Below are 27690 nucleotides of genomic sequence, written 5' to 3'. Positions count from 1 at the left end.
TATCTGATCCACAATTATCTGCAGGATCATCTAAACAGCCACAGGCTTGAAATTTAAAACAAGCAGACGTCCCTGTTGTCGTGATTCTAATCGGTTTCCGCTCGTCTTGCAGCATTCATCTGAGAATGGTGGAGTGAACCTGTTGGATGATGGACTTCCTGACTTCTACACCAAGAGGGTCTTACCAGACAGGTCTTTCATTTGCTCGAGTTAATATCAATAATAAATCATTAGCATTAACAGAACAGACTGTTGTTTAGACTGTTGTATCTTAACTGGTGTGATGCGACTCAGTGAGTTGCTGTTACTGATTATTTTCCCATAACAGCATGTGTTTTATTCCTCTTATACCACATCAATTTGCCAGTTCTAACATTTCTTCTTTTTTTTCCTCTATTGAAGTTGAAGTTAAAAGACAAACCTTATCACATGATGAGAAACCGTAAACCTTTAACTCGTCTCCTCTGAAGACTTTCCCGTGTCTGAAAACTTAATTTCAGCTTTACTGAAATTTTGACTGCTACTAAGCACTGATACTGGAGACTCCTTCCAAAAACAGAGGGAGAAAGAGAGAGAAAGAGAGAAAACTTCACTCTGTGAATAATTCCACACATTTTTTTGTAATTAATATGCACCTCTATCAGAGCTGCTGTTACAGGAAATTAATCAACACCTTCTGACCAATGAGAATCGAGAATTCAACAGCGCTGTGGTATAAATGATGTGGTATAAGTGATCTAAGTGCGTTTGTCATGTTTTAAAGACTTGATGCAAGTTATCTTAGACCACTTTCAGAGCTTCTCTGTTGTCTTTGTCTGTTTTACAGTCAGTTGACCTCTCATCATGTCCAGTCTCTGAAGCGGAAGAAGAGGCGCAACGTGCTGTCCATCTTTTCAGGATTCAGGAAGAACCGTTACTCTGCGTCATATCAAGAGCCGGAGCCCGAGCCGGAGCCTGCGATCCAGGGGGAAGTGTGTGGGGATGAATGTCGCACCGAGTATGTTTTTTTTTTTTTTTTCTTTCAAATCATCCAGACAAGCATCTTGTCGTTTTGTTAGGACGCAGAAGCGCATACACTAGGCGGTACACTGAGCCATGCATGTGGGTTGTCTCCTCCTATTTTCATACTGCTGCGTCCTCGTTTCTCATCTGTCATTTCTCAGAAATATCATCCACTCGTGCTACTTACATCAGATCAATAGCTGCTGAGAGGATATTAAAGAAGCTAGAGGCAGCTATAAAGGAAGGGAGTGCGCATACAAGTTATTAGAGCGTATATAAATCATAAAATGATCATAAAGGGAGATGCAAACGTTTGAAGTGATATGGAATAGACAAGGCAGCTTTACAGAAATCAGGGTGTAGAGTTATACTCCTCATGAGCAAGCCAGGAGGTTAGAGTGGCAAGGAAAAACTCCCTGAAAACACATGAGGACAGCTGATTACAGCAGGAACAAATCTACACTATCCAGGTGAGATTATCCAGGTGAGACCTGGTCGTGAAGTGGTTTTATGGGTTTATCTAGGATTGAGGATCTATCTAGGATGAAGCAGCAGGAATACACACACAGCATAACAGAGAGCGAGAGAATTAGGCAGGATGCAGATTATTATGCATGCTCTTATCCTACCGTGGTTTAAATAGGTGTAGATTGTAAGCGGAGTGCTAGCAGGGACTCTGGCAGCTCTAGCTATGACAACAGAACTAAAAAACAGAGAGCCAGAAGGTAACACAGGCATGAGGTCACCCTGGGACATCAGCATCCAGCCAATCCACCATCTACCTCACAGAATTGTAATTATTTCACTGTAAAAAGCTAAATAGAAAGACTTTTGTTGCTTGTGATGATGAAGAAGCATCTCGCAAACCTAATTAAATGTTTTGTTGCATGATTTCCTGTTGGTCTTCTTCATTTTTGCACTAAGGATAAAAATACCTTTTGCCCTCAAGTGGTAGACAGAAATAGAATAGAAAGTTGCATTCACTCAAACAGAGCTGTGTGCCTTATTTTATTTTATATTATTTATTATATATTTATGTATTTCACCATTGGCTTTATGACAATAGCTTTGAAATGAAAGCTCTTATAAATATCAAGCATTTTTATGTAGTTTTGGATGACAGTTCTGTGTATTTTTATTTTTTTTTTTTTGCAGCTTGGAGTTCCTGATTTATTGTTATTATTTATTTATTTGTTTGTTTGTTTGGTTGTTTGTTTGTTTCAGTCAGCTTTCCTGTTTCACACCTCCTAATGTCTGTCATCCCACAGCAAGACATTTTATTTTATATTAAAATATTTATCTATCTATCTATCTATCCCATTGGTTTGTGCAGTAGATTTTTAAATGGAAGCCCATATAAAGGTTAAGCATTTTTATATGGTTTTTGTTGACTATATATTTTTTTCAGGTTCTGTTTCATTTTTTAATTTTAAAACGTATCTATTTATTTACTTATTTTCAGCCAGCGTTCCTCATGTAAGTGTCACACATCCTAAAGTCTGTCATCCCCACAAGTGAATTAAAGTGTGCTGGTATCATAAATGTAAAAAAATTAAAGTTACCGTGTCGAAAACATTCTGAGGTTGTGTTCATAATAATGTTAATAATAATAATAATGTCTTTAAATCCCAGCGCTGGTACGGAGAACCTGTACTCTGTGATTCATCACCCTAAGGATTTCCGGAGGAAGGAGACATCGCGAGAGGAAGCTAATGGAGACCCTGGAGATCAAAAACCTCCTCAGATCTCAGGCCGAACGTTTCACAGCATACCGCTGCTGGGGATGAGGGCAGTGAGCCCGTCCTGCGTCGCACAGAGACACGTATGCTGATAAAAGCTGATAAAACAAATTCACATAGAATATAAACATCATTAACATAAATACATTATAAACATTATTAAACATTATTATACCACAGCACTCTTGACTGCGATTAGTCAGAAAGTTGATTAATTTGCTATAACAGCAGCTCTGACAGTAGTTCCGGCTTCAAGGTTTGTATTAATGCACTCGTTCTATCGTTTCTATAGTAACAACTTGCACAGGGACTTGTATTTTTAATTGATGATGTGGTGAAGTTTTCTGTGAGGAGACGTTTATTTCACATTTTTGGAAGGAGTCTCCAGTGTCAGCGCTTTAAATTTTTCACCACAGGAAAGTCTCTCTCTCTCTCTCTCATATGTACATATATATAAGCTGACTATTTTTTTTGTTATTGATTTAAAGAGAGAGAAAAACGACTCTTCAGAGCTGCTATAGCGCAAATGATACCAGGCAGTAACTTGATTCATGGAGGTTCCACAACATTCACTGTAACTATAAATGGATAAAAAAAGTATGATATGTCGGTTTTTAATCGATGAAATTGTATAATTGCTGGTAAATTGCTGTGGTATAAGAGGAATAAAACACTTCGCAACAACAAAATGCTTGAACAATGAGATTTCACACAGCTAAGCAAAACTAGGAATATTTGAAAAAGTTGTTCCTCACAGGTTCTTTGGTTCTAGCAGAAACTCTGTCTGATAGAGAACCTCCAGTGGATCATTTTCTGTCAGACATTAAAAAAAACAAACAAACAAACAAAAAAAACAGATTTACAATTAACATTATGCTAATATGGTCTGAATTTAATTTGATAATAAGAATTATACATGTAACTGAATGTTCTTTGACATTAAAACAAAACACATCAGTACTGTCTACTTGTTGCTGGAACTATTTTCAGTTCTTTACATTTGCATCAGCCTTTTTACTGTATGATCTTTACTTAATCACCTGATTGTTACCTTCCTCTCTCTTCCTCATCAGTCACCTGAATACAGCGACGTGTTCGTCTCCTCGGACGTCACCGTCCCCGCAGACGGAGACAATAAAGGACAGAAAGCTCCTAAAGACAGTCAAGACGAGCCACGTGTCCAGGGTTCAAACTCATCCTCTGCTCAGCTGGAGGAGGGAGTGAGGGTGGAGCCGCAGCAGAAACCCAAGCCTCCTCCTCAGAGCAGCAAGCCGAGACTGGGGAACATGAAACAGCACCATCTGGAGGAGAACTCTAGTAATGCAGGTAGTTTAATAGTAATGACACGGTTCATTTCTATGGTAGTTTTACAGAAACATCCTGCAAATATGATCCTATAAGTAATACAAGCAAATGTAATATCGGACAGCAAGAGTAGAAGTGTGCTTAAGATGATGATGAGGTTGGATTTAGACAAGGTGTGTGATGAAAACTAACCTCGACACTAATAACATAAGTTCAAGCTAACTACAAAGTCTGTAGGTGTAACCGTGACTAATGTTCTTACTCAATCAGTAGGTCTGTGCTTAATTTACTTTTCTTTAACTTTGTGCTATTTTAGGAGAGAATGCTGAAAAGGATGCTGAAGGAGAGAAAGATGTGGTTGATGAAAAAGAGGACATCCGAAGTCAGGAAGAGCAAAAGCAAAAAGCAGAAGGACAAACTCCTCCCATCTCGGAAAAGGTGTATAGCTTGAATTAATGTGTGTGTGTGTGTGTGTGTGTGCGCATGTTAGTGCAGACATACAGTACATGCTTGTTGTGTTGGTGTTTGTGCATTGACCTTTAGTATTAATTGCAGTCTTATGTCTCTTAAATGTCATCCCCCAGCTAGATACTGCGAAATCACCTGCGAAATCTACTGCCAAGAATCAGGTACAGCCTCCTGCACCACCTGTCGTTGCCAAGCCTGCATCCCGATTGGTAGATTCTCCCGTCACTCAAGGTAGATTCAAATCAAAGCTTTTCTTTATGTAAATAAACCCAAGATGAATCACGTCATCTTTTTCTACCTCTGATGTGATTATAGCAGCTGAGGTAGTAAAAAAAAATTGAAGTACAGACACATAGAAACATTTTAGGAAGAAACACAAAGAAGAAATAAATGTACAATAATCTGGTTGCATAAGTGTGCACACCCGTTATATAAGCCTTTTTTTGCTTGTAATACAGCACTCAGGGGTTTTTCTTTTTGGGTAAGATCTCCAGATCTATCAGTCTGTAATGAGATCTCCTGTGCTCAGCTCTCTTCAAGTCATTCCACAGGTTTTCAGTAGGATTTATGAAATGAAGCTTCCACCACCATGCTTCACCATGGGTATGATGTTCTTTAGGTGTCTTGTTTTTGCACCAAACATATCTATAAGATTTATGTTCAAAACGTTCTACCTTGGTCATCAGACCATAAAACATTTTGCATCAATTGGTTGCTTGTTTTTTTTTTGTTTTGTGAAAAAGGGCTTCTGTGTAGCCATCCTACCTACAAGAATACAAGAGAGAGCATTGTCACGTTCACAGAGCGACCAGTACTCACCAGATGTTCCTGCAACTCCTTTAATGTTGCTGTAGGTCTCTTGGCAGCCTCCTTGATAAGTTTTCTTCTTGAGCTTACATCATTTTTGGAGAGACATCATGTTCTTGGTGATGTCACTGCGGTGCTCCATTTTCTCCACTTGTTGATGATGGCCTTCACAGTGTTCCATGGTACATCTAATGTTTTGGAAATTCTTTTGTTTCCTGATCAATACCTTTCCACATTGAGATCCCGTACATGCTTTGGAAGCTGTTTGTGGACCATGGCTTCAGCAGTGGCATGAAACCAAGAAGATGTCAAGAACATCCTACCTACAGATCTACAGATCTACCTACAGATCTTTATTTGGCGTTAATCAGAATCACTTCATTGATGAGAGGATAATTACTTTTGAACATGAGTTTGAATGCATTTCTGTGCAACTCACGTTCAAGTTGTAAAAAAATCTGACGTGATTTATATTGGTTTCTTTTTTTTTACATCACATCCTGCCATTTTAACAGTGGTGTGTACACTGTATGTAGCTACTACACTTTCATCCATAAGCAACATCATGATGATGATGATGATGATGATGATGATGGTATGTCTGACGGTATGTACACAGGTGCGGCAGAAGACTGTTCCTCAAGTGGAGTGGCCACGAAGCCTCACAGGAACCGAAAGGCCCACTCTTGCGAGGCAGGTAAGAGTTCTTCTCACTTACTAGGATTCCTGAGCAGAATTACAGTGTATGATCCAGTTCTTATTGTCTGTGTGCTTGTGTGTGTTTGTGTGCATGTTAAGGCTTTAATTCAGGCATGGAGGAAGGCAGCCCCGGCGATGTGGAGAGGTCCTCAGATCCTAAACCCCCGGTGAAAAAGCCACGACTTCCCCCAAGAAGAAACAGATCTTTTGATACTGCTGGTAATGTGTACAAGCAAATCGTATATACAGATATATTAATGACAAAATCGTGTGTGTGTGTGTGTGTGTGTGTGTGTGTGTGTTTACAGTCTAGCAGATGGTTCTGAGCTGACCTTTAACTAATCCAGAATAGTTAATAAGGTAACATAAGGTTGTGTCTCTCTCTTTCTCTCTCTATCTCTCTCTGTAGGTCAACAAAGTCCAGAGCCAAGCAACGGTGAAGCCTCGTGATCAAACAGTTTTTTTTTTTTTTTTTTTTATTTTCAGGCAGATGTACAAACGAGTTACAGAGAAGATGGATGGGGGTCAAACAAGAGAGTGATAATGATGAGTTGTGTGGAATGATCTTATGCTTGAATGAAATTGCATTCCCAGCTGTCTGTCAATCATGTTTCCACAAACACACACACACACACACACACTGCTTGACTGGTGTCTTTCATATCCTTTTAAATTATTCACTCTCTTGTTTTGCATCATACATTCCATTTCAGGTGTTTCTTACTTCTGTCTGCTGTTCATCTCTCTCTCTCTCTCTCTCTCTCTCCTTCTGTTTTTTCACTCATTCTCTATTTCTCCTATTTGCTTTCATTAAAGTTTAATCATTAAGCAGTATTGCTGTACCTCCTTTAAAAGGTACAATGAACAATATTTCTCTCTTTACACCTCATAAGCTGTGTATGGTGTTATTTACCTGACTGGTTTCTATTCTGTGCCAGCTAGAAAAGCAATCACGCTGGGGGGAAAATGTTTGGGGAAAAAAAGGGTCACAGTGCGTTGCAGTCGTACCACACTGAAATGCAATCACTGTCCAATCACAGCCCTTGACAAATCATTGATAAATAAAAACTAGAAAGGGCGTTTCTTTATACGGACGACAAAAAAATGTAAAATGATGCATATAGGACCGCTCTGATTCCAAGCACATCCTGAGTAGGGCTGTGATTGGACAGTGATTGCATTTCAGCGTGACACAACTGCAACACAGTGATGAAAGTGAAATGCAATGCAGCAGGGAATTGCTTTCAAATCAGCGTTCTTAAAAAAAAAAAAAAAAAGCAATACTCTGATTATTTTTTAATCAAGAGATCAAGGAATGCAAGATGCAGTGCAGTGCAGGTTTTACTTTTCAGTGTGGCATGTTTGTTTTTTGTGATTGCGTTTCTACATGGCACTGAATCATTTCCATAGACCTCTAAAGAACCTGCAGGATGTCACTGTGTAGCATCTCCATAGCGACTATGAGTAAGCTGAATTTGCACTGAACATTGATTCAAAAATCTTTTCATTACATCTTTAGGCTTGCTGTTTTTTTTTTTTTTAACGTCATTTCCGTTTCTTGTTCTGATCAGGTTGTTCTTATCCAGATCAACAACACAGATGTCATTCACATGTATTTTATGCTGTTCCGTACAGAGCAGAAATTTGCTGTATTTAAATGAGCTCTATTTTTTACTGGTGTTGTGAATGTGACAAAGTCAATAAAAAGGAGACTCTGAATACTGAAAGACTGCTTTCTGAGACACAGGCCTGATCAGCATTTTCTTTAAGTCGCACTTCCAAGCAAAAATGCCTGTTCTTCCATGTTTACCTTTATTTGTGAAAACACTTTTGTGAAACAAGGAACTGCTGAACTCAGCTACAGTAACAGGAATATTAATAATTAACATACAGATTTAAAACGCTACAACATTAAGGCTTGTGATAGATAGATAGATAGATAGATAGATAGATAGATAGATCATTAAGAAGTAGGTAGACATACAAATACAGACAGATAGGTAGATCGACAGACTGAAAGACGAATAGACAGATGGACAGACCAAGAGATAGACAGAGTGATAGACAGATAGATAGATAGATAGATAGATACTTTTAGATTTGTCATGAGATACCCTTATTGTTACTGTTTAATTTGGCAGTAATGTAGTTCCTTATCTGGTCAAAGGAGGGCGCCAAAGGCCAACAGCACAGACTTAGGAATGCGGCAGTTGGGGTAAAAGCCTGTCCCTGGCATTGATACGACCCCAAACACACAGGGTTACAGGGTTACAGGGTTACTGGGTATTGTGCTAAAGAGGTCTACAGTTGTAATTTCTTATGTTTTTCTCCAAGTCATGAAAAGAACAAAGAGAATACATGCAATTGAATTTGATAAAACCTACTCTTAAATGCAATAAATAATAATTTACAGTGCAGCACTGTAGATTAGTGCAGACGCAGTGTAAACGTGAGTTACCTAGCACAACATACTGTATGTCCCTCTCCTCTACAATTACGTCTGCTGTGGAAAACACTGACACAGATTAAAGGTGTTTTCCAGTAAAACAAATTAAAGAGCCGGTTTAAACCATTCATAAATCATTTTGTTAATAACGTCTCATTTAATCGCATGCAGTAATGCACACTGTGCAAGCCCAATGAGCCATGGCACTTTTGCTGCTATTTACATAGGCCTGCTAAGCTACTACGAAATCTGCCTGATAAAAAAAGAAAGCATACGCAGCTGTCTTCTTGAAGTCCTCCCTGTCTTACACACAGACACACATGGATAATGAATTAAAATCAGTGACAAACAGCAATAAACTAGCAACAATAAAGTTCTGATGAAACTTTAAGGCCAGGTATTCCACTCAAGTTCAGTAAACATGTTCAGGCATTAAGGGAGCATTATCATGGATGCGTTTCACACTTTTATGATATTTCCCAAACTAATCACTGGTACTGTTTCTCATTACCTATTTATAGATTGTCCTCACTTCCTTTCTCACCTTCTCAGCCTCCCAACACTTGCTCATAATGGGCTTTTCCAGGTTAACCAAAATAACAGCGAATTAGTATTTTACACATGTGTAGGTGTGTGGTGGTGGTGCTGGTGGTGATGGTGCTGGTGGTGTTTTCTGGGGGGCTATCATCATGTAGACATGTGCATTCATGTTGCTGTTCTCTCTTTGACTATGTGTAGGTGTAAAAAGCCTACCGAGCTATTAAAATATTTATCATACCTGGACCCAAAGCAGGTCTGCAGGCAGTTAACAGCCTAACCAATTCATTTTCACCTCATTAGCCATCATTACTTCTGTCACTTACTCTCCTGCACCAGCGCCTATGATTTTTGCAAGAAAAACTTCTGTAAGGCAGCATGATATGGTGGTTAGAAAGATCTAGGCAAGTCCTTTGGCAAACAGGGACAACATGCAAAGCATCTCGTTGGCTTATCACCTGCAAGATGAAGGGTGGGGGTCAGGCGCAATGCCAGTTAGGCAGCAGGCATGTGATGGATAGTCTTACAGAGACTAGACCCATGCAGTGGAAACTGGCTTTGGGAACATGGGATGGTTGGGGAGAGAAACTGGGTTAGTGTGTGAGATGGAAAGGTATGGGGTAGGTATAGTCATCCACACACAGTACATGCTCCACTACCAAACATCTTGATCAGGGTGGTCTCCAGATTTTCCACAGGAGGTGGACCTTGCGGGAAGTGGTGATACTCGCCAGTCCCAAGCCAAAGGACAATTGGAGTTTGGAGTGTATCCCACTGGACAAGTGGGTTGTCTTCTGGAGAAAGTGGTTGAGGTGGCTGAGAGGGTACCTCCTACTGACACCATAGTGCTACTGGCAGACTTCCATGCTCATGTTGGGAATTATGGAGATACTTCGAATACAAAGTTTGCTCATAAGTGTACTTGGTTCCAGAGCACCTTGGGCCAAAGGTCAATGATTGACTTTGTATCATCAGAGTTAAGGCCATATTTTCTGGACATTTGGGTAAAAACAGGGACAGAGCTGTCAGCTGATCACCACTTGGTGGTGAGTTGGATTCACACAGGCGCAGGCCAGATTTACCTGGCAGGAGGAAAGGGAGAGTTTTTCAACTGAGAGATATAGGGGAGCCAGTAGGGCTGCAGCAAAATTAGTTGCAGAAGCAAAAGGTCAGGCAAGACCATTCACAATCTCTGCTGAGTGTGGGGGACTGGTGACCGCTACTGGGAATATTGTTGTGTGATGGAAGAAACACACAGACCTACAAGTACAATGTGCTAGTTTAGACGTAGTCTGTTATATAATTAAATTTATACCACAATGTTGTTGAATTCTCAAAAGGTATTGATTAATTTTCTATAACAACCGTTGTGCTGACTGCAAAGCAAAATCACAGGTTTATATTATTGCATTTGTTCTAATACACTGTTACTGATACTGTTACAGGATGCATAACAGAACATGCATAATGTCCAGGTAATATCCAATACACTGCCTGTACATGCACAGGGGCTTGTATAATAGCAAGGGAAGATGCAACTGACCCTTAATCAGTTACTAAAACGATCACACTAGGATATCATGGCAGCTGCAGTGTGTTCAGTGTATTGATAGTCTATAGTTCAGTCAAGCTCAAATAACAGCCGTAATAATTGTAACAGGCCCGAAGTCGCTCACAGATTGAACATAAAGACATTAAGGTCTGTGTGATTCTGTCTAAGTGGTCAATTCTGGACAGAATCTCGTTCTCCAGCATTGCTCTGACCAGAATATCAATCCAGTCTTCATGATTAGCGATGATGATCACTGTGCCTGTTCCAGTGCTTCAGGACTGGCACTCTTTTTGATTTTCTTTAGTGAGTCTGAGAAATCTGAGAAAAAGATGTTCCTTATCTCATTCGCTGCTATGTGGCTCAGTTGTTCTGGAATAATATCTCATATGGGTGTGAATGCAGCATCCTGAGGTCAGAGTAATCTTCTGTCATTACGCCTAGCCTTACAACAGCAAACCTGTACCAGTGTTTCAGCCTGGCAGCACCAGTGTTGAAGAAGATAGCACTGGATACCATAGCAGTAGGTTTGGACTTTTGGGTTTTTACCAAGAGGCCCAAACAGCAGTCCTTCCACTGGAACTCTTGGCCCCGTAAACAACTCGGGCCACAGCGCCAGCAGTTCACTGTCCATGTTTTTAAAGTTCTTTATGTCATTTTTTCTGTTTTTGGACATTGTTCTGGAATATCAGAATTTTACAATGATATATTTCAGGGTAATGTGTAAACAAATATATCTCTCATTAGTTTTGTGGTTTATTTCATATGCAGAAGTTGTGCTCATTTTTGCCATGGGTGCCAATAATTCTGGAGTTGTCTGTATGACGTGTTACATTTGTGCATTAAATAATAGCTTGCATTAAAATATAGTTTCCCATGTGAAATATATTTACTTTATGTATTATAGAGTAGGTACTAGGTGTATTAATTGTCTGACACCTTCTCTGAAAACACTGTATGTATAATTTATGCAGATGTGCAGGACTGGGACCTTTAGATAAATAATAAATTGCTGTCATAGCTGGTTATAAATGATGACACCACACGTACGCATGGTTGCAGTACATGAGCCCTATAAATAGAGATATTATACTGAAGGAGGGCCAAGACATAATCTACTGCACGAGAGAACAAATTCCCTGCGTTCTTGGTTTATATGAACGTTAAGCTGAGCCTTGATACTGTAAATTGACGAAATTGTAAATCATAGTGTGAAAATATCAACGATTTAATACACTTTAACACAGATTTACTGAGAAATTTGATCATTAAACACTGGATCATGTACTGCATCTTGGAGACAGTTTAATCGCAACTGTTTTTGCAGGAAGTGACGTCATAGGTTTATTTATTGCAAAACATCTGTTCAGGCCAGGTGAAAGGTTGTTCTTTTTCACGTAAGGAATAAAACACTTGGGGGCATGTTGTTATAGGAAAATGATCAACAATGGGATGTTGTGACGTGGCCTGACGCAAAGCATAGTCACTGTTACCACCTGACGTGTTTTATTCCACTTACACCACAGCAACGATTGCCAACTATTAATTACAATTATTAATTTATTAAAGAATCTGTTTACAATTACATTTAACGTTCAGCAAAGTAAATTCCTTCCTGTTATCACTTGCCACTATAAATAGCTGTTTCCTGATATTCTCTAGATGTTAATAAGACAGAAAAAATGCAGGTAGTAAACAGGAAATAAAGTAATGAAGATTAAAATAAACTAAACATAATATTATTCAACCTATTTCTAGATATATTTTCTGCCTATTCTCAATCTTGTTCTATTGGTAGATCATTTTGAAGGAAAAAAGGTAGCTTGAAATTAGTAAATATATCTAGAAGTAAGTTTACTAATCTTATATTTTGTTTATTATAGTATTAAAATAGGAAATACTAGATACATTTGATTGTATTCAAGATAGTTTCCATCGCTCCAATCCAAGGTTTGTGCATTCTGAGATGCTTTTCTGCTCACCACGGTTGTACGGAGTGGTCATTTGAGTTACCATAGCCTTAATGTTTTTTGTTTTTCGCACCATTCTGTGTGAAAATCCCAGGAGACCAGCAGTTTCTGAAATACTCAAACCAGCCAGTCTGGCACCAACAGTGAGAGGTCACGGAATACAGGTCTTCTTATTAAAGTGGCTGCTGAGCGTAAGCATCTGTGTTGGAAGATGTTTTTTCATCTCCTCTGCATTTCGTTTTCCTGTGGCTATGTTATCATTATCACACACCTACTGCTAGGGATTCCTGGCTGCTTCATGATTCAATCAGGCTTCCATTAGAAACTTTATACTAGTGGTAACTATCAGCTGCGTAAACTTTATAATGTCATATTAACCCATTGCGTTGTTGCAGCCAAATGGCGCAGACATTTAATTAGTCTTTCTACAGACTGTAGCTAAAATAGTTACTTTAGCTTACTTGGTGAGAAACACACTTTCCTAAGTGTCATTTATACTATTAGAAACAGATACACTCTGATATTTCATGATGCTAGATTGCTTCTTTAATGATAGGTGTGTGTTTCTAGTGCATGATCTCTCTTATCATGCTTTGGACTAAGAGTTGCATAGTAACACTATCAAGGTGATTAAAACATCAGATTGTAGGCCTTGCTTTTAAATCCCAGCTTCACATTTCAATCCGGTAACACACCAGCTGTTCTCTCTCTCTCTCTCTCACACACACACACACACACACACACACACACACACACACACACACACATACACACACACATGCTCACAACCCCTAATCACTTACTCATTTTTACGTTCACAATATATCTGTCCAAAGCTTTTGTGTGTCACAATGATGAATTGTCTTCTAAAAATAGTGCACAATGTGTAATTTGCTGTGGTGTAAGAGGACAAAAAAACACTCTGGGACATTCTGTTATAGGAAAATAATCAACCGAGTGGTCTGATGTAGCCCAGTGCAAAAAGCAGTTACTGTTATAGAAAAATAATCAACCGGGTGATAAGTTAGTAAGATGTTACAGAGAAATTGCAAAGCACAAAGTTACAGCTTTACCTCTGACTGTTACTAAGCACCGACACTGGAGACTCCTTCCATAAATGCTAGAGAAACATCTTATAGAAAACTTATTGTTCTGCATCTCTGCTCCCTAATCTCCTCTTCTAATCAGAGAGAGAGAGAGAGAGAGAGAGAGAGAGAGAAATGATTCAGATATACAAAAGCACACCTCAAGCTGGACTCTAAACCACAGAGTTGAGTCATTAAGCCAACAACAGAGACACTTCCTCAGCCTCAAATCACTCACTTACATTCATTCTAATTTCTCCAGTGATATACTTTCTGAGCTATACATTATGTTTGACTGATACTCGATATTTCTGTATGCCGTTAATGGTGCTTCATGCAAATCGTGGTGGTAAAAATCTATAACATAGATCTGAGAAAAGAAGCATAATGCCTGTTATTGCGCAATATTACTCATTTTTCTTGCAATTTATTTCATGAAGTTTTTCATTGTCCAAATTGTCATTGCTTTTTCTTTTCCGAAAAACTAATTATGAAAAATGATACAACACTAAAGATGGTGCATGTGCTAGAAAGTTTAGAGATTATTCACTTATTCATTCATTCATTCGAGCATAGGCTAAAGAAATGTTTCGCAAAACATGACCCTTCAGAAAAAATACGCAAGCCACATTCTCTTCAACTGCTCGCCGTCCTTTTAGCCTTTGCGAAAAACCACATATTTGTGAATCTTGATGAATAACATACCTTCAGTATCTAATATTGCCCTCACATTTATGAATTTATTTTTTTGCTTACGTTATAGACCTTGAACAAGGTATGCATTTTCCGTTTCAGTAAACATTACTGCACTCCTTAAAATAACAAGATCTTGAATTCTACAGAGATACACGGGGCTATTTCTAGCTACAAGTTATATATAAGTAGTCGCTTAGGGCCTCTGAGCCACAAGGGAGACCCGTACTATTCAGGATTTAAAAATAAATAAATAAATAAATAAATAAATAAATAAATAAAATGGGAGGTTGAGGGAAGCAGGATGACATTTAGAGCTTGGATCCTGGGAAAACTGTGAACATTTAGCAGCCCTAAGCGACAACTTTCTCAGGCAGAATTGATGCTTCATTATCTCAGATGAGGGAACTTGATAAACAATAAAACAATAACAACTGAACAAGATGATATTAGTTACTGGCTAACTCGAGATACTAAGTTAGTAGCTAAGTAGCTAACTCTAGCTAACTCTAGCTAACTCTAGCTACTAACATTTTCCCTTTCAATTACATCAACAAGCAGAAGCAAGAAAGCAGACAGATTGACTAAATCCAATTAATTTGCATTGATTTTTTACGTATGGTTTGGATCCATTTCTTCTCTTCTTCAACCTCTTCTGCCTCATTTACATACATATCGATATGTATATGTTACTTATCTAATTTATTTACATAATTTACAGTTCCTGTTGTTTTCACACCATAAGTAGCCCCCTTGCAACTGCCTGATACGTAAACCTTTTCACCAAATGATAGTAAAGTGCGCTTTTTTGCATATGCTAGTTTAAAACTCATGGCGCCCCCTAGTGGTCAGGGTTAGGGGCCTGAAGCGACTTCATACTAGCAAGAAACCATGTTGCCATGTTGCAGGTAATTTATTAGCATTTTGATTGCATCTCTTAAAAGAAATACTGCACTAGAGATTTGTCATTCGTGAATGAGTCAGCTATTTGTGAAGCCTCTTTTAAGTGAACACTGAAAGCTGACTCACATATATGAGCTGTTTTTTTATTTCTTATTTTAAAAATAGATGTAAGCAATACCGGTACTCCTGCAGCATAACCGAATAAAATGCTTTAATGGAAACTTCTTTTCAGCATCTGGGCTGATCATTAGTGTGAAAGGTGAGCTGTGTGTTTGACTCTCAGCTGTGTGTATGAGGCAGCGTGAACACTGCCGCTTGTAGAAGATGTACTGCATGTAGTCAAGTGGATGAGGAGAGTTGATTATCAGTATAAATAAAAATGCTTAACGAAGCACAGACACAGCAGGCACAACAACAACACAGCAGCACCATGCTGATTTAAATGGACTTTATAAAATGTCCTGCCAAGTAATATTTGTTATAGAGGAAGATTTCTTAAAAGAATTTCAGCTGTAGTTAGAGCAAGAACAACAACCAGTGGTCAAAATATCTTTGTTCAGTTTAGAAAAAAACATGTTTTGGGAGCCAAAGGAGCCAAACTCTGTGTTGTGCTGACTTTGCTGAAAAATGTACGTAAAAATGTTTTTTTTTTTTTAAAAAGAAAAGTCTGTGTGTACATTGTCTGTTGCATGAAGACATTCTTGTCTCACATGGACACTGTTTTCTACAAGTGTAAGGATTCGCATTTGCCTTCTGTAAAGGCACAGTGCCATCACGCACCATCTTGCTTCCACCCTAGGTGGTTTCCTAGAAGTCCACCTTGCAATATGTCCTTAGACTATTTTAGACTATGTGTAACATTTAAATAACACACACACACACACACAAACAACTGTTCATGAAGCCAAACCGGGAAGACTGGAAGAGCTGCATGAAATGAAATAAAAATATTCATTAAAATCCATTTAGTTTGAAAAAAAAAGTCCTACAAGAGCTCCTGAGATGTTTAAATGAGTATAAGGAGACTCACTAACGTGAACCTTGACTGATAAATAGTTGCAGCATGCCGCTGATACATGATTGGTTGATTATATGAGCAGGAACACTGGTGTCCACTCCACACATGACAGTTCTGCCCCATTAACACACTTCAATTCACACAATACACTCCATAATTACAGCAGTTATATTTTTGAGGATTCGAGGAATAATTTGAGTCTTCATCATCATTCTGATCAGGCCCCATTCAGACTCACAAAAGAGCTGCTGAGGCTTGATGAAGCGTAATTAAACCACTGCAGATCAACAAGCGTGTCGTGCAGACTAATCATCCACCTCTAGCGAAATGTGTGGCGTGACAACCGAGCGGTGGCCACGAACCGTGCCATGTCATCGGCACTGAATAGGAGCAGTTTAACAGAGTGCTCTATGTGAATCCATTATTTCAAATGCAGCTGCTTATTACAAAGTCAACTGGGGAAACATAACTGACTCTGCAGATCCTATAGTAGTAACAGTACAGTGAATCCAAAACACTAGATGTTGTTAATTATACTAAAAGATATACTATTCCATTTGCTTTGAGGTGTAAATAAGTCCTGAGATGAAACCAAGACAGTTTTATGATTACAGCAGCAGTTCGTATTTACAAATCTACAGTATCCAGGTGAGATTATCCTCGGACGCCAGGTCAGACTTGAGGACAAACTGTTCTTGAGAATTATAGATCTTTAGGGTATCCATGTGGAACCAGGCGCAACAGCAGAAAGTGAGTCATGAGTGAAAGTTCTGAAGGTAGAAACAGAACTAAAGCATTAGCCACATTCAGTACAGTGGTTTAGAAGGGTACATTGTGAGTCCAAACAGGGACCTCAGCAGGTCTAGATATGAGAAAAAGAGTCGGAAGGTAAACACAGGCTTGAGTGCACCCTGGGACATAAAGTATCCCATCACTCCACAAACCTGAGTGATAGTGACAGCATCAAAACACTTCTATAATGTCCATGAACTCCCCAGATCTGCACCTTTACCTAAATGTACACAAGACACTGTTCAGTAACACGATCCCCATTCGCCCAGCTGGAGAATGCTGAAGAATTATTCCGAAGTGTCTTCAAGGTTGGCAATTCCAGATTAAATTATGCATGTTGGGTAGCAGGTTGGGTGGCATGATGGCGGAGCAGGTAGCGTCCTCACAGCGTCAGAGTCTGCAGGTTGATCCTGAGCTCAGGTTACTGTCCGTGTGGAGTTTCCGTATGTTCTCCTCAAGTCCACATGGGTTTCCTGACTGCGTGTCTATGATGGATTGGTGTCCAGTCCAGTGTTCCTGTGATCCGGCTCTGGATCCACCATGACCTTGACCAGGATATAGCTCTGACTGAAGATGAATGAATGAGTAGCATGACCCTTGAATGGTCTGGTGCACTGTTTATGGAATGACTGGTTAATTAATAATAAACAGAGGAAATCTATTAGTTTACATTCACATCGAGCACATTTGGGTTATTCAGTGACTCAGTGGTTAACGTGCTGTGCTACTGCCCTGAAGGTTGAGACTTCAAGGACCAGCATCCTGACAAACGGATGTATTTTATAAATCCAAAAGTACCCTGCTGTTTATTCCCCATTAAGAACAAATAGTCATCCTCGTAAACAGCAGATGCTATTTACTGAAAAGGGCGCATTTGCAAACAAAAAAGATGCATTTCATCTCTCAGCCGTACACATCCTACGTCACTACATTACGTTTCTATTTTTACTTAGTGCAAAGAGATGCTACAAAAAAAAGCCCAGAAAAATGATTATCATTAAACACTTTTCCCCCATCAGGAGGCATTTAGGGTGTAATGAAGTAAATCATTATATTTTGCCAGGTCCAGCTAGATAATTATGAATGCAACAAGCTCACCATTTACATCTTTGAATCCAATTAAAGAACCATCGAGCTCTGCTCACCTGTTCAATCATTAGGACCTATTACACTGCAATATCAACATACACAAATACACCAAATTCCATTACAAACCAAAACCACCAGGAAACAACAGAAGCCTGTAAATGGTTAGGGTTAGGTCCAGTGGCATGGGGTTTATTTCAACATTGGAGATTATATTGTATATTAGAAATGTAACTGAATATGAATCCATTATTCAGAATGAACAAGTAATGTCTGTTTACTTTCATGTGTGTGACTGAGGCTTGTGGATGTGAGCGAGCGAACAGATATGAACCTCTTGGGACAAATAAAGACCACATTCATTATCGTGAACATGAGTTACTACGCAACGCATTTAGCATTTAGTCATCCTTAGTAACCGCCTGGTCAGGGTTGCAGTGGTTTAAATTAGACTAACTGGTTTGTTTATGCTCTATTTGGTGAAATAGAACCAACTAAGTTCATTAGAAAATGTTACGGGCAGGTGCAAGCATGATAATAATTATAATAATAATTAGTATAATACAAACAAAAATAATAACTGCGTGAGCAGGATCTCTAGTTGAGACCAGTTATGAACTTGAGTGATGTAGCTGAGTTTGAGGAACTGTCTGAGCTAAATTTCACAGACCGTGCTGACAGTGATGGCATTTCTACCTCTGAGGTTTTTTATTTTTTTTTTAATTTTCCAGTGTTTTTCAGTGTTTTCAGGGATATAGTAGTAGAGTTTATATTTAAATAAATCTAAATACTAATACAAATATTTGGAGCAATAAAAAGATACAGATAGTGCCACTGTATGTGTCGGGTAGTGAAAATTCCTGTGTAGCATGCAAACTTTTCAAATAAATAAGACTTTTCTAACAAACGTACATCGCCTGTACAAGTTCTTATAAAGAATATACATCACATCACTCCCCTTATGACTATTTACAGTATCATGACAGTGTTCTTAATTGTCATATTTAACTATTTAATGTTCATTAACATTATCCTTCATATAACACAAGCAACCAACAATATTAGTAAACTGTATGTGTCGTTGCAGCCACATCACTGATTTAGAGCCATGTAGTGCTTTAATACAGTTTTTGTTACTTATTTACTAACAAGCTTTTTCCCCTGTTTGGGATTTTGTGCAGGTATCAGCATGAAGAGTATACCTGGTTCATTTGTAACCCAGACAGGCCCTAAAGTATTGATTATTTTCCATAGATCAAAGAAAGCAAAGAAGATAATGAATTATTTACGAGCTTGTCACTATGGTTATGGTCATTACAGACTAGTGCGAGATCAGAGCTGACCTAGGGCACACTTTGTGGTGTAGGCAAAGTAAAAACGTCTCGTAAGCAAGTCTTCGAGGATGAATGAATTAAAAATGGACACGGTTTCCATACAGTGCGCAATTCCACTTCGTTCAGTGAATACAGCTAAAACTGACTGGAGGAGTGTGTGGAGGAGAAACTCGGACTAAACCAAAATTGTGCTTTTCTGCCTATACCATGCTTTGGCAAATCCCACTTTCTGCAAAGATTACCTAAGATAAATGAGTCATCTGCTTAATGTTTTAACTGCTAGCTTGCTAGCTAAGTGTTCTTTCCTCACACAGCGATTGTCACGCTTCGATCAAGTTGGTAATGTGACAGTGAAAAACAGACATAAACCTAAACATACAGATATAAACAAATAGTTGTAATATTCGAATGCTAATCAAAAATGGAAAATGTTTCTGGTGATTATTTCAGCACTGATATAACAGTGAATGGCATTCATAGAGTGATTACTCGTTTTCCACTGGATCTTTATAATCTTTGATAAAGGGAGCATTATTTTATATTTTAGTAGTTATGTCTTAAGAAATAGGAGCTGCTTTTAGACAGTCATAGAACACACACAACATACAACTGTGAGCTTCAGCAATGTTGGCAATGAAATGTTAACTAACATGTCTATATTATTCATCAATCTTGGTACAATTGAATCAAATGTCACACGGCTTCTCTTTATGATGACTTCTAGATCTCTCAAAAGGGGCGGAACCTCGTTATCAGCTGCCAATCAGCAAAGGGGGAGCGAACATCTCACTCTTAACCATATCCGAGTGAGCCGGAATATCTCGGAGCCTAGGTGTGATATATAAATATTGTAAATAAACTGTAAGCATAAAGATAAAGCTATGTTTGATTATTTGCATTCGATTCTGAAATGTGTTGTGCTAGGTAGCTAGCGGTCACTTCTTTCCTTCTTCAGCTAGCAGCTTAGCTACGTTTTGGCACAAAATGGCGGACACTGCTAATGTTGACCTGCTACAGTCTGTTGATGCTCATGCTAATTTTCAGAGAAGAAGCTGAAATTTAAACAAGGAGCAAAAAAAAAGGTGCTTTTAGCTGTCTTGGTACAGTAAAATTCATCAGCTGTGTTTATTATGTAGAGCCTCCACCATCCCTTTAACTGGTAGTCAGGTGTCCACAAACTTTTGACTACATTAACCACAATAAAATAAAAAAAACTAAAATTCAGTGTTGCATTGCTGCTCTACAAGCAGCTGAGGTGAACGCCTCAGACCAGCTGAGCACAAACACAGAAGGGGGCGTGGCCATGGTTCAATTGCTCCGCCCCAGATGGAGAGCAGACAGGTACTCGCTCGCGCTGTTTGGCTGAACCAGAGTAGTGGGCGGGGCTTAGGAACAACTACAAAGGCTTTACCCAGGACCGTCCAGGTGTAGTGCGCGAGCTGACGTTTGAGAGTGATCGCGCATAGCCTGATACACACACACACACACACACACACACACACAATAGGTTCCTGTATATAGATGCCGTTTCTGCTCATCATCTCCCTTTAGAAACAGACATGCGGTAGCACATTTGCACACAAAAGAAGAAAAAGAAAAAGAAGAAGAAGAAGAAGGGATAGAAAGGAAATTCCCACACCGGAGGAAGAGGAAGAGGAGGAAGAGGAGGATGCGCGCTGGCATGTCATGTCGTGCACAGAGCTCGCGCTGGTGAAGGAGTGCCTCTGTGACCACAGAAAACCATGTCTGAGCAGGTAAGAGCACCATCACTCCATCAATCCCTCCATCAATCCCTCCATCAGTCACTCCATCAGTCACTCCATCAGTCACTCCATCGGTGTGTGCTGAGTGTACCGTGTTTATTGCACACACCCTGAGCCGAGCTGTCTCCTCCTGTCCCTCTCTCTCTCTCTCTCTCCACACACACACACACACATTAGTGTAGCTACTTTATTTACAAGAAATACATCTATTAAACAGGAAGCAGATTTACAGCCTCAGAGAAATAGATTTCATCAGTGCCATATCAGGATACACACACTTTTCAAACATCTCAAATGCACACAGTGATGATGATGATGATAATGATACACACACACCATCACCATCATCATCATCATCATCATCATCATGTGGTCTCCCTGTAGTCTCCGCCTCCTCCTCATGGTTTAATGTGTTGTGCGTTCCGAGTTGCTTTTCTGCTCACCTCGGTTGTAAAGAGTGCTTATCTGAGTTACCGTAGTAACTCTCCTGTCAGCTCAAAGGAGCAATCTGGACGCTCTGCTCTGACCTCTCTCATCAGCAAGGCGTTCCTGTTCGCAGAAATGCCACTCAGTGTTGTTTTTTCACACCATTCTGTGTAAACTCTAGACTCGAGACTGTTGAGGAAGGCTGTAGAATAAATCCCAGGAGAATCTCAACAGTTTCTGAAATACTCAAACCACCCTGGCGCCTACAGCCATGCGACTCTCCGAGTCACTCAAATCACAATTTACGCCATTCTGATGTTTGAGGTGAGCAAGAAAGGTGCAGTAGTCGATTTTTTAAATTATTATTATTATTATTATTATTATTCTAATTATTATACTTGTTCTACATAACTTCTTGTTTGTGTTTGGACACGCCTCCTGTCAGTCATTTTATAGACATTATTATTATTTTATAGACTCCATCTGAGATCCTGGGGGCGGAGCTTCGTGAACATGAGCTCAAGGAGTTAAAAAAAATAGAATAATTCAGATGTCGAACCTACCTAAGCGTTAGAGACCTAATCTTACCTAATGCACCTTTAACCCGTGCATGCGTGATTTTATGCATAGTGCTGCTGAGTGAGGGAGTGGAAGTTACACACACACACACACACACACACACAATTCGCAGTATTATTTATTATGTTGTCTGTTCTGACCGTGTGTATAAAATGATTATAATTTGCACAGATGTTTACGTTTCCTAATATGCTGTTTAAGTTATAATGATTATATTTGCTTCATTTGCTGTTCTGTAGTGCATCACGCATGACTTACAATAGACCAAGATTAATTCATTACCTTATTACAATTAGTATAATTGGGTCTAAGTTTGTGTGTGTGTGTGTACTGGTGGTAGACTCAAGTGCACACACACACACACACACACAGCACCACGGCTTGGATAATTGCTGTATTAATATTAATGGGAGGTGTGACTTGGTGTACACACTAAGTGCTTCTTGGGACCTGATTACTGTTTAAAGGAAAAAAAAAAGGGTCAGCTATCAAGAGTATTGCCTATGTGGCAGTGTGTGTGTGTGTGTGTGTGCCTTAAGAGGGACACACACTGTTTTGACCTACTTCCGTGTAATATATACAGCTCACCAAATCCCATTGGAGCGACTGTCTGATTGATTTTAGATTCTTGTGTTTGCAACTCGCCAGTGAATGTCCTTAGTAAAATTGTGAAACAGAAATAGAAAATGGCCTCCAGCTTTTCCTGGTGACCGTATACAAGAAAAACATCCATCTCCTCCTTAATTTCCAGCTTCTTTCCGCTCCAATCCTGCACCGAATCAGTCATTTATGAGCGCTTTTTATTGCTCAGTGTACACATTGTAGAAACAACCCACAATTCCTATTCCGAACATAAATCTTCTGATTTGACCTCAGTTACGAGCGTAAAGCGTTTTTATTATCAATCATGTTCCTGTGTTTTACAGGCTTATGGCTTGACTTTATCCGCTGCACCTCCACTTCGCAGAGGAAGCACACCGCTACCGATCAAGCACCTGTTAAGGCGAGAGGAAGCCGTGTCTGAGGATTATGATTGGATACCGGGGCTCGATGCTGCTGATGCTCCGCCCATCAGCAGCAGTGATGCTCAAGATGCACCTCTCCTTCTTAAGGTTCCAGAGCAAAAGTACCGCGGGCCACTGCGGATCGTCCTGTTGGGGCAGAACGGAGTGGGCAAATCGTCACTGGCCCTCTCTCTCGCTGGGCTGTCGGACAGATCACTTTCAGTAGACTCTGAAACACAAGCGAGCGGTAAAGATATTTTCCTCGTTTTGTTTTCGTCCCCAGCCCATCGTCTTCCAAATCCATCAACACCGCCTCACATCTTAGCTCAATCAGACCTCTGTTTAGATGTAAATTTAATCAGAAATACATCGCTACAACACCTTAAACCGCCTCTGCCTCTCAGGTTTTCGGTTCTGCATCGACATATGAAGATGAAAATGCGCGCTCCTTGATAAGAACTCGACAAGAAATCACATGATCATTATGAATAGCGCTTGTTTAAATTGACCAGTGATACTGGCGCAGCCAATGATATTCCAGACCACTCCTTTACACCTGCCAAAGGTTTCCTCTGTATGACTTTCAGCCTGATTTTGCCTTCGCAGACAAAAAAAAAAAAACGCACGTAGTAAAAGAAATCTTTGGTCGTACTTGCTTATGTTAATTAACAACATTCCCAGCCCCCTCGTACGCAAAGTGGCAAATCCACCACATGCTAATGTGGCTAGAAAAATATCCTTATTTCCTTAAGCTCACTTTGAAGAGTACGCACTCTTAACCCGGCCGTGTAGGCCTCCAAATACCTTTCCTTCGGCTTTTAAAATGTTTCCGCTACACTTAACATAACATAACATAACTACACTTAATATAACATAACGTAACTCCACAACATGAGACGTCGTTTTTGTTACGGTTTAGGCATTAGCCTCGTCCATCTAGTACAAAACTAAAACAAACGTATCTTTGTTATACGGTTCCTTTAACATATATTTGAAAGCTCAAATCAAATATAAGTAACAGATTGCAATGTTTTTAAATGACTGTATATATATATACACATATATATATATATATATATACACACACACACACACACACTATATTCACTTTACATTTGCTTCAAAGGGGTCAAATAATTATATCTTAAAAGGTCGTTTCTTGAGTCGAACCCTCACCCACAGCTGTCCTGTGTGTTAATGTACGCCGGCCCTCATCTGACGCACATTCGACGAGAAAAGAAAAATTAGCAGTGAGGGGCTCTCGGAGCTCGCAGAAGCCACTGGCATTCATCTCATCGTGGAGTTTTGCATCTGTCTCCGGCGTTTAACTGGATGACAGATAACTACGCTTTTTTTAGAAATGGCAGCAGAACTTGTTAGCCTTTTTACACTCTTTTTAATGAATTTTCCATAACAGTAGTTCTGACAGTTGTTCCATCCGCAAGACAAATCGCAGGTTAACATTAATGCGTTCGTTCTAATACGTTATCGTTTCTATAGTAACGGCGAATGCACAGGGACTTGGTATGCCAGATGCTGAACAAAGCAACACGTATATTTCTTCATCATATTTTTAGGGACATATGACTTATTATTAACGTCAGAAAGGCTGGTGAAGGAACGACGGAAGGTTTCTAGCTGCGATAACTTGTTTTGTGGACATTCCACAGCAATAACCAGCTTTAAATGCAACTATAAATGGATAAAAAGTATGACGCTATCCTTTAGTTAATAATAAACACCTCAGGATGTATCGTTATTGGAAAGTAATCAACTTCGTTTCCTATAACAGTCCAGCCCCTCATGTTTTATTCCTTATTTAATCACTGTAACAGGAATCACACGAGTCTGAGGATCAGTCTGTTGTTTATTTTGTAGATGAAGGATATCATCGAAGGGTGACAGTAGATGATGAGGACAGCTCAATCTTGGTGTATGACAACTGGAAACAGGTGAGTCATATACACACACACACACACACACACACACACAGTTAAAGTAAGCCTGCTCACACACGGTTTTGTGTATTTCACTGACGCTGCCTGCATTAACAGTGACACTCATTGACACATGTTTATTTATCGCCGTCACTCCAATATTCATGCGGACCGGACAGACAGAAACTGACAAATGCTGCGTTAGCGTGTGCGATGGAATAGGGAAGAACACTCGCAGATGTCTAAGACTCAAAAGACTTAAAGTATCTCAAGCAGATTGTATTAACTGCTGCTTTGAGCACCATATTGCAGTGTTAGAACCTGTCATGCAGTCTGTCAGAACGAAGGACCTGAGCTTACGTTTTTCTGCTAGTTGAGGAGTTTTTAATGCAGAACTGCAGGAGAAACTGTTTACTCTGTCCCGTGCAGGACCCCGAGGCTGCAGCAGTCCTGTTTCTTTTAGAAGAAATTGTTTTCTTCACTTCCTTCTCGTGTAATTTGTTCCACTTATGTTACAGAGAAAGCCAGGAGCCATTACTACATTTTTATCTCGGCGAAATCAGGAAGGGTCGGACTCAAGCCAAACGCAACTAATTACATCCTGGCAGACCGTAAAGCAAGCTTCCTGCCTTCAGAGGTTTAAGTTGGGGAGCAATGCAAATGAGCCACATTAATCAAAATGCAAAATGCCCGTGTATACTTTCATCAGGTTCAATCTCACACTTAATGACTGCATTATAACTGCGTGATCACATACGCGGTACTCTGACGCTTGTATTGCCAAACACAGGTACTCCGATACTCTGTGATTACTCTATGATTCTTTACTCAAGTGAGAAAAAAGGAAGTTGTTATGACTCTGAAATTCTAGTTACTGCAGTTTCCTTTTTCAATCTGTGCTTCATACTTTAGTTTCGTTCCAGGCAATGTGTTAGCAATGAGGAAACACAAACCTCTTCACGCCTGCGGTTTGCATCCCCTCCTTACATTTACACCAAACTCACCTCGTCAGAACCGTGATCATTAATTATTACTGAATAAGGAATAAAAAACACAACAGGGCCATGCTATTCTAGGAAAATAATCAGAGGCAGGGTGGGCTGAGCTGAAGCAGAGTTACTCTAAACCCCGCAAAGTGATTCTTTCCTGTAACAGAGCGTGCAGAAGTGTTTTATTCCTCTTATAATCACAGCAATTTGCCAACACTTACAAGATTTTTTTTTTATTAAACATTGGAATGTTGTAGTTTTTATCCATTTATAGTTAAACATTATGCTGCGGAATGTCAGAGAAACAAGTTGCATGCATAAACAGTCGTTCCTTCACTTTCTTTCAAAGAAATGCAGCTTATTCGAGAGAAAACAAAAAGTCTCGAAGACTTTGCCATGTTTGAAAAACTTCCGACACCGGAGACTCCTTCTATAAACTGTTAAATAAACATCTCTTTACAGAAAACTTCCTCCTATCAACAGTTACAGCTTTCTTTGTTAAAGGTGCAATAGCCAATATTTTTCATTTCTTACTAATACAATTAATGTGGAAAAATACATAGAAATGATTTAAACAATAGTTTAAGCTATTTTCTCAGAACAAGTGTATTACATAGCTGGGAAAAAAACCCAGTATGGAAATGTTCGTTTGTATTTGGATTGAACTGTTGTCAGTCATTTTATAGCCACGCCCCCAACACCTTTTCATCTCCTTATAAATCATTATGCAGGTTTATAGAGCTGTAACTTTCAAGCAGTCGAATATCCGAGTGCGCTACAGAGCCACGCCATGACTAATATTAACTCTAGTTAGCATGCTGGATCTAGTTGAACCACCATATGTTTTGGGGGCGGAGCTTTGTGCACATGTGTAAAAAATAATTTAAAAAAATCATTCAAATCTTATTTCAACTCCACACATTTAACCATTAGAGATCTTTTTCCACAAATCTTACCTAACACACCTTTACATTTTTAAACATTTTTGCAATAGCTTACTATTAAACTTTTAGGTGTCGTGTCCGCCGAGCAAGTGAAGGAGCTGTTAGTATAGAAACGATAACCTACAGTATTAGAACAAGTGCATTAATATTAAACAGTGATTTGCCTTACAGTTGGAACTGCTATCAGAGCTGTTGTTAAAGAAAATTAATCAACACCTCCTGACCAATCAGGATCGAGATTTCAACAACGACGTGGTATAAATGGGAATAATGCTTCAGTTACAGTATGGTGGATTTTACTGTATTTTATCAGGACAGGATGAGAAAACAACACCTGACCAGGCTTATTCCCTTTGGGGGAAAAAATCTGATTGCCCAGAGGTCAAAAAAGGCTCTGTGTGTGTGTGTGTGTGTGTGTGTGTGTGTGTGTGTGTGTGTGTGTGTGTGTGTCACCCCTAGAGGAGATGAGGCCACGGTTTTAAACAGATTACCCAGGAGCTGATGGATGAGGCCATAAATAATTGCTGTCTTAGCAGAGCAGTAAGGACTAACCCCATTACCTGAACCTGTGTGTTCCTGTTGAAATCACCACATTGTTCATCGAATGAGCCAATC

General features: G+C 39.4%; 2 protein-coding genes across 3 annotated transcripts in view; both read left to right on the top strand.

The window, feature by feature from the left end:
- carmil3 (capping protein regulator and myosin 1 linker 3) overlaps nucleotides 1-7739 on the top strand; it is a 54337-nt gene extending 46598 nt beyond the window's left edge. For both annotated transcript variants that reach the window (XM_034304133.2, XM_026937088.3), the window contains 9 exons: nucleotides 113-192; nucleotides 827-997; nucleotides 2635-2824; nucleotides 3815-4067; nucleotides 4363-4484; nucleotides 4631-4745; nucleotides 5941-6018; nucleotides 6120-6239; nucleotides 6430-7739. In XM_034304133.2, coding sequence (XP_034160024.1) covers nucleotides 113-192; nucleotides 827-997; nucleotides 2635-2824; nucleotides 3815-4067; nucleotides 4363-4484; nucleotides 4631-4745; nucleotides 5941-6018; nucleotides 6120-6239; nucleotides 6430-6470 — 1170 coding nt within the window. In that variant the 3' untranslated portion in view covers nucleotides 6471-7739. The remainder of the gene's footprint in view (nucleotides 1-112; nucleotides 193-826; nucleotides 998-2634; nucleotides 2825-3814; nucleotides 4068-4362; nucleotides 4485-4630; nucleotides 4746-5940; nucleotides 6019-6119; nucleotides 6240-6429) is intronic.
- Nucleotides 7740-20849: 13110 nt separating this feature from the next.
- The window catches only part of rem2 (RAS (RAD and GEM)-like GTP binding 2), a 30309-nt gene continuing 23468 nt past the window's right edge, over nucleotides 20850-27690 (top strand). Inside the window, exons 1-3 of the mRNA XM_026936925.3 lie at nucleotides 20850-21187; nucleotides 23128-23452; nucleotides 25084-25157. Of these exons, the coding sequence (XP_026792726.3) occupies nucleotides 21176-21187; nucleotides 23128-23452; nucleotides 25084-25157 (411 nt within the window). The 5' untranslated portion in view covers nucleotides 20850-21175. The remainder of the gene's footprint in view (nucleotides 21188-23127; nucleotides 23453-25083; nucleotides 25158-27690) is intronic.

The sequence above is a fragment of the Pangasianodon hypophthalmus genome, chromosome 4, assembly GCF_027358585.1.
Source record: "Pangasianodon hypophthalmus isolate fPanHyp1 chromosome 4, fPanHyp1.pri, whole genome shotgun sequence".
Classification (NCBI taxonomy): Eukaryota; Metazoa; Chordata; class Actinopteri; order Siluriformes; family Pangasiidae; genus Pangasianodon; species Pangasianodon hypophthalmus.
Note: the sequence above shows the minus strand (reverse complement) of the source record. Positions and strands in the feature narration are given on the sequence as shown.